General features: G+C 50.3%; 1 protein-coding gene across 3 annotated transcripts in view; it reads right to left on the reverse strand.

Moving 5' to 3' along the window:
* DHRSX (dehydrogenase/reductase X-linked) overlaps nucleotides 1–20,348 on the reverse strand; it is a 182,244-nt gene that overhangs the window by 123,514 nt on the left and 38,382 nt on the right. For all 3 annotated transcript variants that reach the window (XR_001917644.1, XR_001917643.1, XM_018044442.1), the window contains exons 2-3: nucleotides 20,040–20,147; nucleotides 14,259–14,327 (exon numbers count right to left, since the gene is read on the reverse strand). Coding sequence is in view for 1 of the 3 variants with exons in the window: in XM_018044442.1 (XP_017899931.1) it covers nucleotides 14,259–14,327; nucleotides 20,040–20,147 (177 nt within the window). In the remaining 2 variants the exon portion in view is untranslated. The remainder of the gene's footprint in view (nucleotides 1–14,258; nucleotides 14,328–20,039; nucleotides 20,148–20,348) is intronic.

A 20,348-nucleotide genomic window follows, 5' to 3' on the forward strand; every position in this document is an offset into this window, starting at 1 on the left:
CCCTGGGTCGGGAAGATCCCCGGGAGGAGGGCATGGCAACCCACTCCAGTACCCTTGCCTGGGAATCCCAGGGACAGAGGAGTTTGGCGGGCTATAGTCCACGGGGTTGCAAAGAGTTGGACACGACGGACCCTTTCACTTTAACAACCTATAATGGAAAAGAATATGTCGATATAAACGGATAAATGGACCACTTTGCTGTACACCCGAAACTAACAACATTGTTAAATCAACTACAGGTTAATAGTAAATAAAAATCTCTCATACGTCAACCTCCAGCTTTCAACGTACCCCTCCCCGCCCCTTGTCCCCTTGCTAACCATAGGTTTGTTTTCCATGTCTGAGTGTGTTTGTTTTGTACACAAAGTTATATGTATCATTTTTTTAAGATGCTGCCCAAAAAAGCAATATAAACACTACTAATACTGTATGTAAAACGCATCACCAAGGCCTGCCCTGGTCGCCTGCTGGTTACGACTCCACGTTCCCAGTGCAGGTGATGGGGGTTCGACCTTTGGTTGGGGAACTAAGATCCCACATGCCTTGCAGCCAGACCAAAAAAAAACACTATGGAGAACCAGCAAGGGCCTGCTGGACAGCCCAGCAAACTCTGCTCAATACTGTGTAATAACCTTATGGTCACCAAGGGGAAGGATGGGTGAAGGGATAGTCAGGGAGTCTGGGATGGACATGGACACACTGCTGGATTTAACATGGAGAACCAGCAAGGACCTGCTGGACAGCACAGGGGACTCTGCTCAGTCCTCTGTAATAACCTTATGGTCACCAGCGGGGAGGGATGAGGGGAGGGATAGTCAGGGACTCTGGGATGGACATGGACACACTGCTGGATTTAACATGGAGAACCAGCAAGGACCTGCTGGACAGCACAGGGGACTCTGCTCAATGCTCTGTAATAAGCAGAACGGGAAAAGAATTTTGAAGAGAATAGGTCCATGTATATGTATAACTGAGTCACCTGAGCACACTGTTAATCGATGCTACTCCAATATAAAAGTAATAATTTAAAAAGATAAACCAATGCACGGAAGACTATCAGAACAGCACCTGACACCTTGTAAAGACTTGATAAATGGAAGTTGCTGATGTTAATTTTCTTTTTTGGCAGAATTAGAAATGGGAGAAATTTCAGTAACAAGGCAGAGCTTATTTCAAGAATTGTAAGCAATTATTCAGACATGTTTCAGATTTTCGCACTCGTTTTTCACTTAGCCAGCAGAGCTCTTACGGAATCTCTAGTCACTGGAACTGTTCTCACTACTTGAGGTGCCATGTCATCAATTTAATCCCATCAACATAGGGTCACAACTAGTTGAAATCCTTTAACTGTATCTTATAAGTCTTAACTGTATCACATAAACTGACTCTTTTCTACCCCATGGACTGCAGCACGCCAGGCTTCCCTGTCCTTCACTATGTTCCAGAACTTACTCAAACTCACATCCATTGAGTCGGTGATGCCATCCAACCATCTCATCCTCTGTTGCCCCCTTCTCCTCCCACCTTCAATCTTTCCCAGCATCAGGGTCTTTTCCAATGAATCAGCTCTTCCCATCAGGTGGCCAAAGTATTGGAGCTTCAGCTTCAGCATCAGTCCTTCTAATGAACATTCAGGACTGATTTCCTTTAGGATGGACTGGTTGGATCTCCTTGCAGTCCAAGGGACCCTCAAGAGTCTTCTCCAGCAATACAGTTTGAAAGCATCAAACATTTACAAAGGAAACAACAAAAAAAAAAATCTGAGCCTGCCGGAATGACCCTGGAACGGTGCCGACCTCCTTGCAAGACCATCATAAAGAGACCAATGGGATGATACAGGACAATGTGAAGCTGCACCTCGGAGAACACTTTCCTGGAGGAGGAATTTATTTCCAGGCATAAAGTGAGCAACGCAGCAACTGGAGCTGGGGGGCGGGGCGGGGAGGGCCTCTGCTGCTCCTTAGAACAAGCTTCGACCTTCCCCATTCGGCTGTCAAAGGCATCCTCTGATACCAACCCCACTGGTGAGCAGAAAAGCATCCTCTGATACCACCCCCATCGGTGAGAATAAAAGCATCCTCTGATACCACCCCCATCGGTGAGCAGAAAAATGCAAAGCAGAATCTTGCAAGAGAGAAAAGCCCTCTTGGGCTGAATAAGAACGATGTCAGCCACCTCCACCCCGCGTGTGTGCACCGTCGCTAACTCGTATCCGAAACTCTGCCACCCCGTGGACTGTAGCCCGCCAGGCTCCTCTGCCCATGGGATGCTCCAGGCAAGAATACCGGAGTGGGTCGTCATGCCCTCCTCCGGGGGATCTTCCTGACCCAGGGATCGAACCTGAGTCTCCCACCTCTCTCGCACTGGCCGGCGGATTCTTCACCGCGGAACCACTTGGGAAGCCGTCCCACCTCCAGGCACTTCCTTAGATCGACTTCAGAGAAACCGGCGTTGCAAAGCGATAGGAATCCGGAGGAATATTTGCAGAATAAAACCAATTAGACCCATTAGGAGAGCAATTAACTGAGAAAGCACAGCGTAATCCCACCCAGGCAAGACAGGCTGGAACCCACGCCCGGAAAGTCTCTTTCCTCTTGGTTTTGAAATCACCGGTGGACGTCCCTTCGAATCCAGCGGCCCCCAACCTTCCTGGTTTCATGGAGGAGAATTTTCCCATGGACCAGGCTTAGCGGAGATGGTCTGGGGATGACTCAAGCACGTGACACTCGTCAGGGGCGTTGTTTCGATTATTATTGTCTCGACTAAATTTGAAAAAACCACAATGTGAGGGTTGTGAGTTCCCTTTTATTTGGGGATAAAACAAGGACTGTAGCCCAGGAGACAGCACCTCAGAGAGCTCTGAGAGAGTGCTCCAGAGAGGTGGGGGGGGGGGTGGTTGGCAAGGTCAGGATATAAGATTTTGGTGAAGGAGGCATTCAAGCTATCAGGCGCTGACTTTACAAAAGGTTACCTGCTAGTAACCGAGTAGCTGATGTCACCATGAAGGGATTTACTGCCTTTCTAGATAAATGGCAACCCACTCCAGTGTTCTTGCCTGGAGAGTCCCAGGGACGGGGAAGCTTGCTGGGCTGCCATCTATGGGGCCGCACAGAGTCGGACACGACTGAACGACTTAGCAGCAGCAGCAGATATGACCCTCATGACAGAAAGCGAAGAGGAACGAAAGAGCCTCTTGATGAAGGTGAAAGAGGACACTGAAAAAGCTGGTTTAAAATTCATTGTTCAAAAAACTAACACTGTGGCATCCGGTCCCATGACTGTGCAGCAGATAGATGGGGAAACAATGGAATCAGTGTCAGACTTTATTTCCGTGGGCTCCAAACTCACTGCACATGGTGACTGCAGCCACGAAATTAAAGAATGCTTGCTCCTTGGAAGGAAAGCTACGACAAACAGAGACAGAGTATTAACAAGCAGAGACATCAATTTCCCAACAAAGGTCCATATAGTCAAAGCTATGGTTTTTGCAGTACTCATGGACCATCAAGAAGGCTGAGCACCGAACAACTGATGCTTTTGAACTGTGGTGCTGGAGAAGGCTCTTGAGAGTCCCTTGGACTGCAAGGAGATCCAACCAGTCCATCCTGAAGGAAATCAGTCCTGGGTGTTCATTGGAAGGACTGATGCTGAAGCTCCAATCCTTTGGCCACCTGATGGGAAGAGCTGACTCACTGGAAAAGACCCTGATGCTGGGAAAGACTGAAGGTGGGAGGAGAAGCGGGCGACAGAGGATGACATGGTTGGATGGCATCATTGACTCGAAGGATAAGAGTTTGAGCAAGCTCTGGGAGTTGGTGATGGACAGGGAAGCCTGGCAGCTGCAGTACATACGGTTGCAAAGAGTCAGATACGACTAAGCAAGTGAACCACAACAAGTATATGAAACAGATAACCAACAAGGTCCTCCTCCATAACACAAGGAAGTATATTCAACACCCTGAAATAACCTACAATGGAAAAGAATCTGAGAAAGGGTCTATGCGTACATATAACTGCGTCCCTTTGCCGTACGCCCGAAACCAACAGAACGTTGTAAACCAGCTAGCCTTCCTTTAAAGAAAAGAAATAAGATGAGATACAATAAAATACAGATGAAACCGAACAGAATGAGGATCTCGCAGCGAAACCACAGACAACTCTGGCAGGCATGAGTGATCAGACCTCCCAGCACGTTCGTCCTGAAATCACCTTTCCAGGTTTTGTGCAGAGGCGGCTGTAATCTACTGGGGTAAGTGAGATGTTAGAGGGGAATTTGCATGGATGAACCGTTCTTGTTTCAGAAAATCATCAAGATACACAGAGGCCGGGCAGCTGGCAGGACGTGGGATGGATGTAGGCGGATTTCTGTGTCCAGGGAAAACCGGGTGAAAACCCAGCTTTCCAAAGCACCGATCACCCGCACCCCACGACGGGCTGCAGGTTAGGGGACTCACCCCTGAGCTTTCCCAGGGGTCGGTGGTGGAGAACACACCTGCCAATACAGGGAGTGCAAGGAGGAAATGGCAACCCACTCCAGTATTCTGGCCTGGAGAATCCCATGGACAGAGGAGCCTGGCGGGCTACAGTCCCTGGGGTTGAAAGACCGTCAGAGATGACTGAGCAGCTACATAACCATAATCAACCAGTCAGTCCCTGTCTTAACCACCTCAGCCTCCCTGTCTGTTTAAGAAAGCTCACGCAAATCACCGTTCTCTTTCTTCAGCTTCTCTGTACAAACCTGGCAAAGCTAACAACCTCAGGAACTCAAAATAAAGCAACCTAAGTGTCCACCCACGGATGAATGGATAAGGCAGGCATGGTACCTATGTACAAGGGAATATTACGCAGCCATCAAAAAGAACCACATAATGCCAATTGCCGCAACACAGATGGACCCAGATATTCTCATACTGAGTGAAGGAAGTCAGAGAAAGACAAATGTCATATAACATTACTTAAATGTCGGTTGTTAAAATATTACAGAAATGAACTTATTTACAAAAATAAAGAAGCATAATCATGGACTTAGAAAACAAACTTAAGGCCACCAAAGGGGAAAGTGGGAAGGGATAAATTAGGAGGTTGGGTTAAAATCCAGAAACTACAATCTATAAAACAGATAATCAACAGAGACCTGCTGTATAGCACAGGGACCTCTATGCAATATTCTGTAATAGAATTCACACTGGAAAACAAATATTCTGTAATACGCTAAAAGGGAAAAGAATTTGAAAAAGAATGGATATATACGGTCAGATTCAAAGATTCAGTATAACGGAGTCACTGAATCACTCTGCTATATACCTGGGAAATAACACAACATTGTAAATCAGCCATGAAAGTGAAAAGGAAAGTCGCTCAGTCGTGTCTGACTCTATACAGTCCATGGGTTTCTCCAGGATACAATACTGGAGTGGGTAGCCTGTCCCTTCTCCAGGGGATCTTCCCAACCCAGGGATCAAACCCAAGTCTCCTGCATTGCAGGCAGATTCTTTATCAGCTGAGCCACCAGGGAACCCCAAGAATACTGGAGTGGGTAGCCTGTCCCTTCTCCGGGGGATCTTCCCAACCCAGGGATTGAACCCAGGTCTCCTGCACTGCAGGCGGACTCTTTATCAGCTGAGCTACAACCAAATCAGCTATACTGTAATATAAAATTAAATGTTCAAAAACATGTTAGCATAAAAATATAAACAGAATAATGACTGCATCTATTTACAAATAGGTATCTACTTGCACCATGTATAGATACAATTTAAATACCTATTTATACTTAATAGATACCTATTTTCCCTGAATAGATATTATTATCTATAGAGAGATACAAGTAAAAAGAGAAATATATAGATCCATACACACAGAGACTCACGACACACACGCACAGACCCACTTTCATTAAAGTGAATTTTCAATTTTCGCCCCGATAACATTCTAAAACGAAAATGTCTTCAACCGTAAGGAAAATTAAGTCTGTTATTTCACAAAAATATCATCAGAATATGTGAGCTCAATGCCCGAGGCAGAAGGAGGGGAAGGGAGGGAGAGAATCATCTGTAAATCTGAAAAAACAGTTCTCCATCACTGGCGGAGGCAGACGTGCCGTGTTGCCCCAGGTACCTGGTGAGAGACACAGGCTGTGTTTATTTCAGTGCCCAGAATCAACGGCATACGGAATTTCATACGGGCTTTGGGAAGGGGCAATCCTTTGCCCACCTGATGCCGAGAGCTGACTCATGGGAAAAGACCCTGATGCTGGGAAAGATTAGCGGCGGGAGGAGAAGGGGACGGCAGAGGATGAGATGGTTGGATGGCATCGCCGACTCGATGGACGTGAGTTTGAGGAAGTTCCGGGAGTTGGTGATGGACGGGGAGGCCTGGCGAGCTGCATCCATGGGGTCGCAGAGTCGGACACGACTGACTGGCTGAACTGAACAGCTCATTCATGTTGCTGTATGGCAGAAACCGTGACAGTATTGTAAAGCAATTATCCTCCCATGAATACATGTTTTAAATAAAATAAATAAAAGCCACAGCAATAGCAGGCAAAGAATGGATGTGAAGGATCTGGGGAGTAACAGGTAAAAGCAGAACCCGCATCAGTGTTTCCCTCCATGGCACCACCCGTTCTGCGGGTGTGGGGGGAGAGTCACAGAGCATCTCTGCGGTACCCGAGACAACCCCAGGTCTGCAGGTCCCCTCGGCCAGAGGGAGGCAGGCCAGACGTGCAGGGTGACAGGACCCCTGTCAAGTTCCCGCCTGACGGGTGCACAACTCGGTTAAGTGTCTGACTGCAGTGAACCTGCAGTTGGTGGCAGGCAGATGACACCTGCCCAGCGCCGTGAACGAGCCAGTCTTCTTTTCATTTTCAACATTTTACTTTGTACTGGAGTATAGCCTGGGCCAGGAGGCCTGGCGTGCTGCAGTCCACGGGGTTGCAAAAAGTCGGACACGACTCAGCAACTGAACAATCCTGTGATGGTTTCAGGTGGACAGCAGGGGGACTCAGCTGTCCATACATGTGTACCCACTCTCCCCCAAACTCCCCTCCCAGCCAGGCTGCCACGTGACACTGAGCAGAGTCCCCTGTGCTGTCCAGCAGGTCCTTGCTGGTTCTCCATGTGAAATCCAGCAGTGTGTCCATGTCCATCCCAGACTCCTTGACTATCCCTTCCCCCATCCCTCCCCCTGGGAACCATAAGGTGATTACAGAGGATTGAGCAGAGTCCCCTGTGCTGGACAGCACAGGGACTTGTTGGTTCTCCATGTTGACTACAAAACCAGGTTTCTGTATGGCCACAGCAGCGTCGCCTTCAAAGGCGAAACACGGCCCAGGGGATGAAGGAAGCTGTCGTCCATGGGCCCTCCTGAGCTCAGCGGGCCAAATTGAAACATTCAAGGCGCTTTCCTGGTGCCTTACATTTCCTGAGAGGAAATGTCCTGTCTCAGGAACCATGTATCCACATGAAAAAGTTATCTGGGGGACAATTGATTTCATCGAGAAAGGGCTTTCAAGAGAAGCTTTTTATATCCTGCAGATTCCAGCCTTAAGAAGTACGGGGGGTAGGGTTACAACCGCAGCTGTAAAGTAAGAAAATTGAGAAGTCGCGGAGGAGTTTCTTCTTTTATGTTGACCCGAAAGGTGTATTCTAATCAACACAAAGCATATCCAACTACCACAGTTGATTAGAAATATGGCTGATAAATGCTTTCTGCAAAAGCAAGGCTGAAATGCCATGAAGGTGAGAGGAGATCAAATTTCTCAGCAGCAGGCTCCTCACCCAGGGACAAAGGTTTCCACGAACAGAAGACGGACATGAATTAATTCATTTCTAGGGGTATCAGAGGAAAAGCTGGTTCTCGCAGTTGAACAAAAGTTGCAACATTTCAGCTCAGGAGACAAGACTCGAAAATTAAGGAAGTACTGTGTGCAAGGTCAGACAGACAGACAGACAGACAGACAGCTCCCATTAGCTCCTGGTGACACTGCTTCTGACAATTACATTAAGCGTGTCACCATCGCAGGACACAGTGAATCCACAGAATTAATCAGTCTCTCCCGTAACGCAGCGGAAAAAGCAAAGTGTGGAGGAGACACACAAATCAGATAGGATCAGCAGCTAGCCCGGCATCCCCGGGGAGCCCATTACTGTCTCTCGGCATCACCTCCAGAATTATGTGATTTTACGTGATAATAACTGGGGTGGACAGGAGAGCCGTAATGATCGTTTCTATCAGCATCACCACGTCATCATTACCGTTATTACCACAGCCACCAGCAGCAGCAACAGCACCACCATCGTCATCACTGACATTCTGTCATCACCAACATCATCCTGAGCTCCACCGTCATCAGCGCATCCTGATCCACGTCCCCATCCCCATCCCCCCCATCATCCCCGTCCCCATCATCCCCATCACTGTCACCCTCTCATCAGCACCATCAGCACCACCATCATCAGAGCATCCCCCTCCCCATCATCCCATCATCCCATCATCCCCATCACCCCATCATCCCATCATCCCATCATCCCCATCATCCCCATCATCCCATCATCCCATCATCCCATCATCGCCATCATCCCCATCACTGTTGCCCTCTCATCAGCACCATCAGCACCACCATCCTCAGCTCCACCATCATCAGAGCATCCCCCTCCCCATCATCCCATCATCCCATCATCCCCATCATCCCCATCATCCCATCATCCCCATCATCCCCATCATCCCATCATCCCCATCATGTTGCCCTCTCATCAGTACCATCAGCACCACCATCCTCAGCACCTCCATCATCAGAGCATCCCATCATCCCATCATCCCCATCCCCATGATCCCATCCCCATCATCCCATCATCCCATCATCCCATCATCGCCATCATCCCCATCACTGTTGCCCTCTCATCAGCACCATCAGCACCACCAGCACCACCATCATCCTCAGTCCATGGGGTCAAAAACAGTGGGACAGGACTGAGCACCTGAAGCCTTCGCTCTCCATACTCTCTTAGATTAGGCAACCACTTGTGTTTCTTGTTTGCATTTTCTTTCTCTCTTTTTTTTTTCTTTTGGTAATCTTCTGGAAAACAGAATGGGCATCCCTAAAACTCGATACCTCATACTGCTAAAGGCTGTGTGGTTACAGAAATTAAATTAAATCCAAGAAAAACATAAAGACTGTAAGTTAGGTGAAAGTGAAACTGAAGTTGCTCAGTCGTCTCCGACTCTTTGTGACCCATGGAATGTAGCCCGCCAGGCTCCTCTGTCCATGGGGATTCTCCGGGCAAGAATGCTGGAATGAGTTTGCCATTTCCTGCCCCAGAGGATCTCCCTGACCCAGGGGTGGAACCCGCGTCTCCCGCATTGTCAGGCGAGTTCTTTACCAACTGCATCACCCCTGGAATTCGCCACACTACTGTGTATAAAATAAACAACGATGACCTACGGTATAACACAGGGAAAATATACTCAGTGTTCTCTAAGAACCAACAGGGGAAAAGGATCTGGAAAGAAATGACATGTGTATGTATAACGAACCACTGCGCTGTATACCTAAAACTACCAAGATATACTTTAATTTTAAAATTTTAAAAGAGAAAAGAATGACATGAGGAAAGCTGTGAAACTGCCCAGGAAGACCCTCTTGATGTTGAAAAGTGTACAATGAGGACACAAAGCAAGGGACACCCACCTCCTTTGGAAAACAAAGGTCAGGGGACTTCCCTTGTGGTCCAGGGGCTAAGACTCTGACCTCCCAAGGCAGGGGACCTGGGTTCCACCTCTGGTCAGGAAACTAGGTTCTACATTCTGCAAGTGAAGATCCTCAGTGCCTCAATTAAGACCCAGCACAGCCAAATAAATATTGAAACACACACACACACAGATATCCAGTTGCAGAATTTTCCATCATTCCCAAGTGGGACTCTGTCGCCATGAGACACTGATTCCCCACGCCCTCCGGCAGTCCCTGGAACCCAGCCTCCTATTTCTATCTCCGTCAACCTGACTCTTGCATCCAGTAATGTGCATGCTCAGCCATATCCAAGTCTTCGCTACCCCAAGTCATGACCCACTCTTTGCAACCCCATGGAGTGTAGCCCTCCAGGCTCCTCTGTCCACTGGGATTCTCCAGGCAAGAAGACTGGAGTGGGTTGCCATGCCCCCTCCAGGGGTTCTTCCCCACCCAGGCATCAAGCCCCTGTCTCTTTTACCACTAGAGCTCCCACGCGCCTCTCAGGACGTGCTAGACGTGTAAATCCTGCAGAGCCTGTCCTCTCGGCCGGCTTATTTCACTCATCGGCATGACCTCGAGCTGCACCCACGCAGAAGCAGGTGTCAGAATTCCCTTCCTCGTTATGGCTGATTCCCTCGTATGCATGGACCCACGTTTCATTTACTGTCTCATCCATGGATGATATTTTTTGAAGGGACCCACCATCACCCCCATGTAACCCATAACGACATCTCTCTGAATTTAACAGTTAGTCACTCAGCTCTTGGCAACCCCATGGACTGTAGCCTGCCAGGCTCCTCTGTCCGTGGGATTCTCCAGGTAAGAATACTGGAGCAAGTTGCCATTTCCTTCTCTGGGACTTAGGATCCATTCAAATGCATCAGCCTCCCGCCCACACCCAGAATTTGCTGAGTGCCGAAGAATTGATGATTGTGAACTATGGTCCTGGAGGAGACTCTTGAAGAGTCCCTTGGACTGCCAGGAGTTCAAACCAGTCTATCCTAAAGGAGATCAGTCCTGAATATTCATTAGAAGGACTGGTGCTGAAGTTGAAACTCCAATCCTTTGGCCACCTGATGTGAAGAGCTGACTCATTGGAAAAGTCCCTGATGCTGGGAAAGATTGAAGGTGGGAGGAGAAGGGGGCGACAGAGGATGAGACGGTTGGATGGCATCACTGACTCGATGCAATTTGAGCAAGCTCTGGAGATGGTAATGGACAGGGAAGCCTGGTGTGCTGCAGTCCATGGGGTTGCGAAGAGCTGGACAGGATTAGCGACTGAACAAGCCCTCAAGGAATCTTAACATAATCTCGAGTTCCATTTTATGAGCAGGTGGTCGTGGAATTTGCTCCGAACGGGATACGTCATTCAGTAGGGAGGGTTTCCAAGGACAAGTCCACCCCAGAAAACCCATGACGGGCATCATTTAGACATGGCTTGCCACGCCAGGCTGCCATGTAGACTCCTTTGGAAGACCTCCAACGTGGCTGCCTTTAAAGGCACATCAATCAAGCACTCGAAATGAGAACCCTCTGAGGACACCTCGGGGCAGGCGTCCGCCAGGCAGGCACCCATGCCTAGGACGAGGATCAGGCAGATGGCCAAGGCAGCGATGCGCCAAGCCCTGAAACCCGACGCCCTGCCCGCCCCGTCCACGCCCCGGCTTATCCGCAGGCACGGGGCGGAGGACTGATGCCAACATGAGGCTGGGACGAGGGGAGAGCTGAATCCACTCCCGAGTCTAAGCCGGCGAGTTCAAGAAGGCGGATTGCAGGCCAGGAGGGCAGTTCAGGACACGCACAGGTGGGCGGCCCATTGCCCAGACTGAGAGACCACTCCACCTGGAGCTCCAAGACGGAGGTGTGGCGACACCTGCCTCTAAGCATGTGGCATCCTTGCCAGACCCCTTCCAGCCGGCCAGCTCTACCCAGCGGGCGAACCATCGCCTAGAAGAATCACTCCATGTGGAAGCACGCAGCAGGGGAGAACTGGAGGCGGTGCGCTCGGAACCAGGTTCCTGGAGACCATCATCTGGGCACATGTGTTCAGTCTCTTTGGACCCCTCCTCCTGCCTTTCAGAAGCTGTCCTTGGGCTTCTCTACTGTCAATTTTGTTGAGTCACGAAGTCGCGTCCGACTCTTTGCAACCCCATGGGCTGCGGCCCACCGGGCTCCTCCGTCCATGGCGTTCTCCAAGGCCAGAATACTGGAGTGGGGCTGCCCTTTCCCTTCTCCAGGGGATCTTCCCGACCCAGGGGTCGAACCCAGGTCTCCTGCATAGCAGGCGGGTTATCATGAGCACCACCTAGAAAGCCCACACATCACCATATACAGAATAGATAAACGGCAAGGACCTATTACATAGCACAGGGGATTCTACTCAATATTCTCTCAGAAACCGACATGGGGCAAGAACCTGAAAAGAAACACACGTATATGTATCACTGAGTCGCTGGGTTGGATCGCTGACGCTAACATGGTACGCTTTAGCTCTAAAACATTTTTAAAAAAGAACATGAGGAAAGATGTGAAATTGATCGGGAAGACCCTCTTGAGGGTGAGGTGTGTAGAACGGTGATGCAAAGCAAGGGACGCCTTCTTCCTTTCAAAAACAAAGGACAGCGGACTTCCCTGGTGGTCCAGCAGCTAACAGTCGGAGTTCCCCAAGCTGGGGGCCCGGGTTCCATCCCTGGTCAGGGAACTAGAATCCCACACGCTGCAAGGAAAGCTCCCGCACGCTTCAGCGAGGGTCCAAGATTCCGTGGGCCCAACTAAGATCCGCAGGGACAAACAATAAATATTGGAAAAAAAACAAGACAAAGCAGAGAAACCACGTTTACTGGGATTCACGACCAGCGAATTCCACCGTGGCTTGTGTGAGTCACCAGGGAAATGCACAGAAGCAACGCTGACCTTCCTGGGTTTCCTTTGAAGACTGTGTCGCTCACCTATTTCCATTTGAGTCCCTCTGAATACCCGCAAACCATTTCGCTGTCTGCTTTCTAGTGCTACGGGTTTTATTGGTATTTTAGCGGTGGCTCTTTTTTTTCTTTTTTTCCCTTGGTCAATTAGCAGGACTGTTGGCTCCAAATAAGAGAGCTTTGCTCAGCGTGTAATTACTCAAAACCAGTATCTATTTCCACTTGGGTTCATTTGAACATTGTTAAGCCATTTCCCTGTTTGTTTTGCGGAGTTGGGTTTTTTCCATTGGTATTGTAGGGGTGGCATGGTTTTTTTTTTGTTGTTTTTTTTTGTAAATTAGCATGACTATTTGGTCCAAATAAGAGAGGTTTTATTAGCATGTAATTACTGAAGACCAATATCCATTTAGGCTTCCCTCATAGCTCAGTTGGTAAAGAATCCTCCTGCAAGGCAAGAAACCCTGGTTCAATTCCTGGGTCAGGAAGATCCCCTGCAGAAGGGACAGGCTACCCACTACAGTATTCTTGGGCTTCCCTGGGGCCTCAGTTGGTAAAGAATCCTCCTGCAATGCAGGAGACCTGGGTTCAACCCCTGGGTTGGGAGGATCCCCTGGAGAAGGGAAAGGCTACCCACTGCAGTATTCTGGCCTGGAGAGTTCCGTACAGAGCAGGGGGTCACAAAGAGCCGGACACAACTGACCAACGCTCAGTTTCACGTTCGAGATCTACTTCCACTCGGATTCTCTGAACATTCTCAGTGGCGTTCTGCTGCTTGTTTACGTCATGTTGGGGGCTTATTGGTATTCTGGGGTGGCATGGGTTTTTTTTTTTCTTTTTTCTGGTAAGCTGTTGTTGTTCAGCCACTCAGTTAAGTCCAACTCTCTGCGACCCCGTGGCCTGCAGCACACCAGGCCTCCCTGTCCATCACCAACTCCTGGAGCTTGCGGAAACTCACGTCCATCGAGTCGGTGATACCACCCAACCATCTCATCCTCTGTCACCCTCTTCTCCTCCTGCCTTCAAGCTCTCCCAGCATCAGGGTCTTTCCAAATGCAGGGGACAGAGGTTCAGTTCCTCATCCGGGACAATCCCACGTGCCGTGGGAGACAACTAAGCCTGTGGACCACAGCGTCTAGAGACGGTGCTCCAAATCAAGAGACAGCAGCGCAGCGGAAGCCGGAACTCGGCAACGAGAGAGGAGCCCGCACCCGGCGCAAGCAGAGAAAAAGCCGGAGCAGCAGTGAAGACCCAGCACGGCCAAAAAACATGGATAAATAACATTACTAAAGAAGAAAAAGAAGCGGAAGGAGATGGTGCACCTTCTGGTAGGCACGTCCAAAGATTCCCAAGTGGACACAGGCCTCGGAGGACCCTGGGGATGGATAAGGAATGAAAACGCAGCCCGATCTCACCAGGAACACTCTCCCTCACAGGTACCATGCCTGGTGCTGCCTTGCAGCGGCCAAGGAGGACCAGAGGCCCTCAAGGAAACACTCCAGAGCAGAGACATGGCCCCCTCCCCAGAGCTGCTTCCATCAGCCCCACCGGGAACCCGGACCCAGAGCAAACCAGAAGCGCCATCTGTCTGGGGGAGGTCAGTCAAGTACCTTGGTCGTTGAGTGTGTCCTCTTTTATCCTCCTCACGACGTCCTGGGCTTTGCTGTCATTATTTCCGGCTAGAAGGGAAAGAAAGACACAGGACTCAGAGGAAGAAAACCGCTCCACGGGAAACAACCTTTTCTCGAGACGGTGGACAGCGAAGCCTGAGTGTCTCATTCCATTTCAGCTCAGAGCAACTGTGGCTGATTCAGCGCATCTGCTGAAGACACGCTTTCTTCAGCCTGCATTGGCCAAAAGCATGCTGGTCTCGGGGGCTTCCCTGGTGGCTCAAAGAATCTGTCTGCAATGCAGGAGCTAAGATGCCCCGGAGAAGGGCGAGGCAACCCACTCCAGTATCCTTGCCTGGAGAATCCCATGGACAGAGGAGCTGGGCGGGCTACAGTCCACGGGGTCGCAGAGAGTCGGACATCACTGAGCGCGCACACACACACACGCACACACACGCACACACACATGTACACACTCACGCACACACACGCACACACATGCACACACGCACACACACACGCACACACGCACACACGCACACGAGCTACAGTCCACGGGGTCGCAGAGAGTCGGACATCACTGAGCGCGCACACACGCACGCACACGCACACTCACACACACGCACACACACGCACACACACGCACGCACACACACGTATGCATTTCCGGGGCACCCTACTTTTCATTGATTGCACACACGCGTGTCAGCTTACGGCATGAGAACCACGGTGAGGCCAAGAAGACTATGAGCCTGAAACTGTCGAAGGACATGTCCCACCGGACACAGAACTTTCAAAGCCCGTGTGGTCCAGGGAAGCCCTCCACGCACGGGTGACTGGAGCTGTGAAGAGCTTCATGAGGGAATGTGAGCAGTCCAGAGGCGAGGACTCCACACATTCACAGCCTGGGTTCAGTCCCTGCTGCGGGGAATCTAAGATCCCTCAAGCCACTGCACGGGCAACCAGAAAAATGAGCAAAACAGAGCAAAACAAAGGGTTAGTCGCTCCGGCGTGTCGGACTGTCTGCGACCCCATAGACTGCAGCCCCGCCAGGCTTCCCTGTCCTTCCCCATCTCCCGGAGTTTCTGCAAATTCCCATCCCTAGGGTCAGCGATGCCATCCGGCCATCTCATCCTCTGTCACCCCCTTCTCTTCCTGCCCTCAGTCTTTCCAGCATCAGGGTGGTGAACCCAGGGAAAACAGAAATGTCCAGCTCCAGCTGGACACAGAGAAACAAACAGTGGCAAAGGACATCTTTGGGGGACGTGAACAAAAAGGGATTTAGAAACCACCGCCGCCCTTGGAGAAGTTCAAAGCCGCGGACATCAAGGTGAAACAGCTGCAAAAGTGATTTGCACCTCAGGCGCCTGAAAGAAAGAATTGTTATGTGGTTATGACCGCTTTGTTCAGAGATTCTTCCTGCAAGAGGGGGCCAGGGGCACGAGGGGAAAGAACGCACGTCTTCCATCTCTAAATGCTGGACGCATCAAACACCGCCAGCTCCAAGAAAGAGAATTCAGGGCTGAGTGGGGGACATGGGCATGTATGAGCTTGCTCCTGAAATCGGTGCGATTTTTTTTAAGTGTATTTATTTTAAATGAAACAAAGATGAGTGTTTTTAACAATAGAAGAGACAACATGAGGAAGAGACACATCATAAACCGTTTAGACCCCTTGACGGCAAAGAAACGAAGGACGCGTGATGTGAACATCAGAAGGAAGAGGCGGGAAAAGGAAACGATAGATAATCACAGTGAGACGCGCTGTGAAAATGCCATCTGCTACCAGGCCGCCTGGCAGGGTCAGGCCACGTTGGCATCGAGAGCTGGTGTAGCTGAGGCTCCAGTGAACAAAGAAAGAAGCCCCGAGTTCCTAGAAAACGTAGAGGAGGACCTGATAAAGCTGAGGCGGGGGCAGGCAGTGGGGCCGCAGGGCGGACTGGACACAGGGAGCCCGCATCCCCCGGCAGCAGAGAGCTCGCTCAGCAATCAGGCAGCCTCAGCGAGTAGCGTATGGCACTGCCTATACGTGCAAGCTGAAAAAAGGAAAACACAAATGATACAAAGGAGCTTCTCTACGACAGAGACACGGACTGAGAGACGTAGGAAACAAACTGACTGTTACCAGAAGGGAAAGGGGTGGGGAGAGATAAATTAGCAGCTTGGAATCGGCATATACCAACTGCGGTATAAAACAGATAACCAGCAAGGACCTGCTGTCCAGCACAGGGAACTCTGCTCAATTCTCTGTAATAGCCTTATGGTCACGGGGGGATGGGGAGGGACAGTCAGGGAGTCTGGATGGACATGGACACACGCGGTTAACATGGAGAACCAGCAAGGACCTGCTGGACAGCACAGGGACTCTGCTCAATACTCTGTAAAAACCTTATGGTTCCCAGAGGGAAGGATGGGGAAGGGATAGTCAGGGAGTCTGGGATGGACATGGACACACTGCTGGATTTAACATGGAGAACCAGCAAGGACCTGCTGGACAGCGCAGGGGACTCTGCTCAGTGTCACGTGGCAGCCTGGATGGGAGGGGAGTTTAGCGAAGAATGTGTATACGTATATCTATGGCTGAGTTCCTTTGCTGTCCACCTGAGACTATCACAACATTGTCAATCCACTGTACCCCAATAAAAAATATTTTTGATGTTTGTTAAAAAAAATTTAAAAGAAAAAAATTAAAATACAACACAAGTGAACTTATTTGCAAAACAGAAATAGACTCAGATAGAGAACAGCTTCTGGTTAGCAAAGGGGAACGCTGAGGAGGGGTAAATTAGGAGTTTGTGATGAACATAGAGACACGACTATATTTGAAGTAGATACACAGCAAGGGCCTACTGCTCGGCACGGGGAACTGAATGCAAATATCTCGCAACAGCTTATACTGGGAAAGAGTCTGCTGAAAGAATGTACAAGCACAAACACAAGTCTGCGACTCTGCTGTACAGCTCAGCCTAAGACAAGACTGCGTATCACCTATGTGTGTGTACGTATCAACTCGCTTCAGTCGTGTCTGACTCTTTGTGACCCCGTGGACTGTAGCCCCCCAGGCTCCTGTGTCCATGGGATTCTCCAGGCAAGGATACTGGAGTGGGTTGCCATGCCGTCCTCCAGGGGATCTTCCCGAGCCAGGGATCGAACATGGGTCTCCTGCATTGCAGGCAGATTCTTTACTGTCTGAGGCACCAGGGAAGCGCATGCCTGACCTTGCTGCTGCTGCTGCTAAGTTGCTTCAGTCGTGTCCGACTCTGCAACCCCATAGACGGCAGCCCACCAGGCTCCCCCGTCCCTGGGATTCTCCAGGCAAAAACGCTGGAGTGGGTTGCCATGCCTTCTCCAATGCGTGAAAGTGAAAGGTGAAAGTGAAGTCGCTCAGTCGTGTCCGACTCTCAGCGACCCCGTGGACTGCAGCCCACCAGGCTCCTCCGTCCATGGGATTTTCCAGGCAAGAGTACCGGAGTGGGGTGCCATCGCCTTCTCCGATGCCTGAACTTAAGACTGGTTGCTCAGTCATGCCATCTACTGGCGGACTGCGCCACCAGCTCCTGTCTATATCCAGCAAAACCAGTCCTCCCCCCCTGCCTAGACGTGCTACACTACCCACTAGCATATCCAGAAACACTCCCCTGAAGGAAGCAGGTCACAGACACAGTGGGTCTGCCTTGCCGTCAAGCTCTGTTCGGTGGCAGTTACGTCTTATGCATGCCACAAAACAAGGATCCAAAGGCACCAAGTCACGGGGGAAGGGCAAACTCCCACGTTCAGATTTGCTCTGGGAAGGAGGAACCCTGCTCACCAGAGTGTAAAGGTCTGCGGGAAGGGAGGAAAGTACCACTTGTTAGGAGAAAAAAAAAAAAAAAAAGATATTGACCCAAATTAGGTCCAGTGAACAACTGGGGCTGAAGCTAAACCTGGTTTATCTTCTGCTGTGATTTAAAACAAAAAAAAAGTTTTATTGGAACACAAGCCCTGCTCATCGCTAGTCCATCCTAACGGAGATCAGTCCTGAATGTTCATTGGAAGGACTGATGCTGAAGCTGAAACTCCAATACTTTCACCACCTGATGTGAAGAGCTGACTCATCTGAAAAGACCCCGATGCTGTGAAAGGTTGAAGGCAGGAGGAGAAGGGGACGACAGAGGATGAGACGGTTGGATGGCATCACCGACTCGATGGACATGAGTTTGAGCAAGCTCCGGGAGATGGTGATGGACCGGGAAGGACTTGCCTTTGCTGCGGTCCATGGGGTTGCAAAGAGTCAGACATGAGTGAGAAACATCAGTTGAAAGTGGTAAAACCAGACCTGTAGTACAATTTTCATCAAAACGGACACCATAAAGAGGGTTAATAAAATGCACAGGATGCCCGGGAAAATGTGATCAATATTATATTTTGTTTTGTTTTTTTTTCAAAGCTCATCTCCCTGCATCTTTTTTCCAGCTGATTTAAACAGCTGAAATAGTCACAAATGTAAATGGAGTTGACTTGAAGAGTCTCCACTTTCCTAGCAGAAGAAAGTCCCTTCATTTCCAAAGAGGATTGAGGGACCAATATAAGCCATCAGAAAGCTTCAAAAAGAAGAAGGGGAAATTGAGATCGTCGCCAGCATGCAGCCACCGAAGATGCTTGAAATCGGCTAGCAGCTGATTCCGTGACATCCCAAAGGCACGTGTTGAAGTCCTGACCCCCGGGACCTGAGAATCAGGCTGTATTAGGAAATGAGGGCCTTTTGAAGAGGGGATGAAGCTGAAACAAGGTCAGTAGGTTTTGAAGAGGGGATGAAGCTGAAACAAGGTCAGTAGGGTGAGTCCTGATCCCATAGGACTGGGGTCCTCATAAGAAGGGGTCAGGGCACAGAGACACACACAGGGGCAGCCGCATGAGGTCTCGGGGAGGAGGTGGCCGTCCGCACGCCCAGCAGAGGCGCCTCGGGAGGAACCAGCCCTGCCCACCCCTGGCTCTCAGACTCCAGCCTCCGGGCCTGCGGGAGGGTAAACGTGCGCTGTTTCAGCTATCTAGTCTGTGCTGTACTTTGTTATGACAGGTCTGGGAGGCTAACCCACACTCATTGTCATTTATTGCAGTGACTCACACAGGTTAGAAACTATATATATGATCCACATTAAAGGAGAAGCTAGGCTCCTATCCAAAACAAAATCAGGAGCATCACCATTTCCTGTCTGGTTCAGCTTTTCGGGGTTGACCGTTAATGCCTTCTGCACCTGCTGGCGTTCTTCTTTAGTTGCTAAGTCGGGTCTGACTCTTGGCGACCCCCTGGACTGTAGCCGGCCAGGCTCCTCTGTCCATGGGATTTCCCAGCCGACAATACTGGAGTGGGTTGCAATTTCCTCCTCCCAGGGGTCTTCTCGACCCAGGGATCGAACCCAGGTGTCTTGCATTGGCAGGACGATTCTTCACCACTGAGCCACTTGGGAAGCCCACAGTGGGATACGTTGTTCGGTCACTAAGTCGTGTCGGGCTCTTCGAGACCCCAGGGACTGAAACCCACCAGGCTCCTCTGTCCGTGGGACTCTCCAGGCAGGAATACTGGAGTGGGCTGCCATGCCCTCCTCCAGGGGGTCTTCCCGACGCAGGGACCAAACCCAGGTCTCTTGTGTCTCCTACCCTGGTAGGCATTCTTTACCACTGGGCTGCCTGGGAAGCCCCCCTGGATCTGTACCCACACCGATATCTGCATAACACAGAGGCCAACGCCGGCGTATTTCCCAGTCACTCTAACACGTAAGGTCTTGAACAAAGGGACCGTCACCTATGATGACGTGTATGCCCAGCTTAGCCAGGTGCTTTGCGGTCGAGTATCCGATGCCGTCGGTCCCTCCGGTCACTATGGCAACACGGTTGGGTTGCGGAGAGAAGACTGCAGAATAAGAAAGAAAAAAAAGAAAGGGTTAGAAGCAGAGCACGTGTCGGAGCTAATGAAGTCACAAGAGAGGCCGCGATGCCAACAGGAGCGGTGGTTTCATACCTGTGGTTTTGTTCCTGTGAGTTATTTACAGGCTCAGGATGGGAGAGGGTAACACAGGACCTTCGCCCTGACTGATGACTGCCTGGGCTTGCC

Source organism: Capra hircus, unplaced genomic scaffold (genome assembly GCF_001704415.2).
Source record: "Capra hircus breed San Clemente unplaced genomic scaffold, ASM170441v1, whole genome shotgun sequence".
In the NCBI taxonomy this organism is placed as follows: Eukaryota; Metazoa; Chordata; class Mammalia; order Artiodactyla; family Bovidae; genus Capra; species Capra hircus.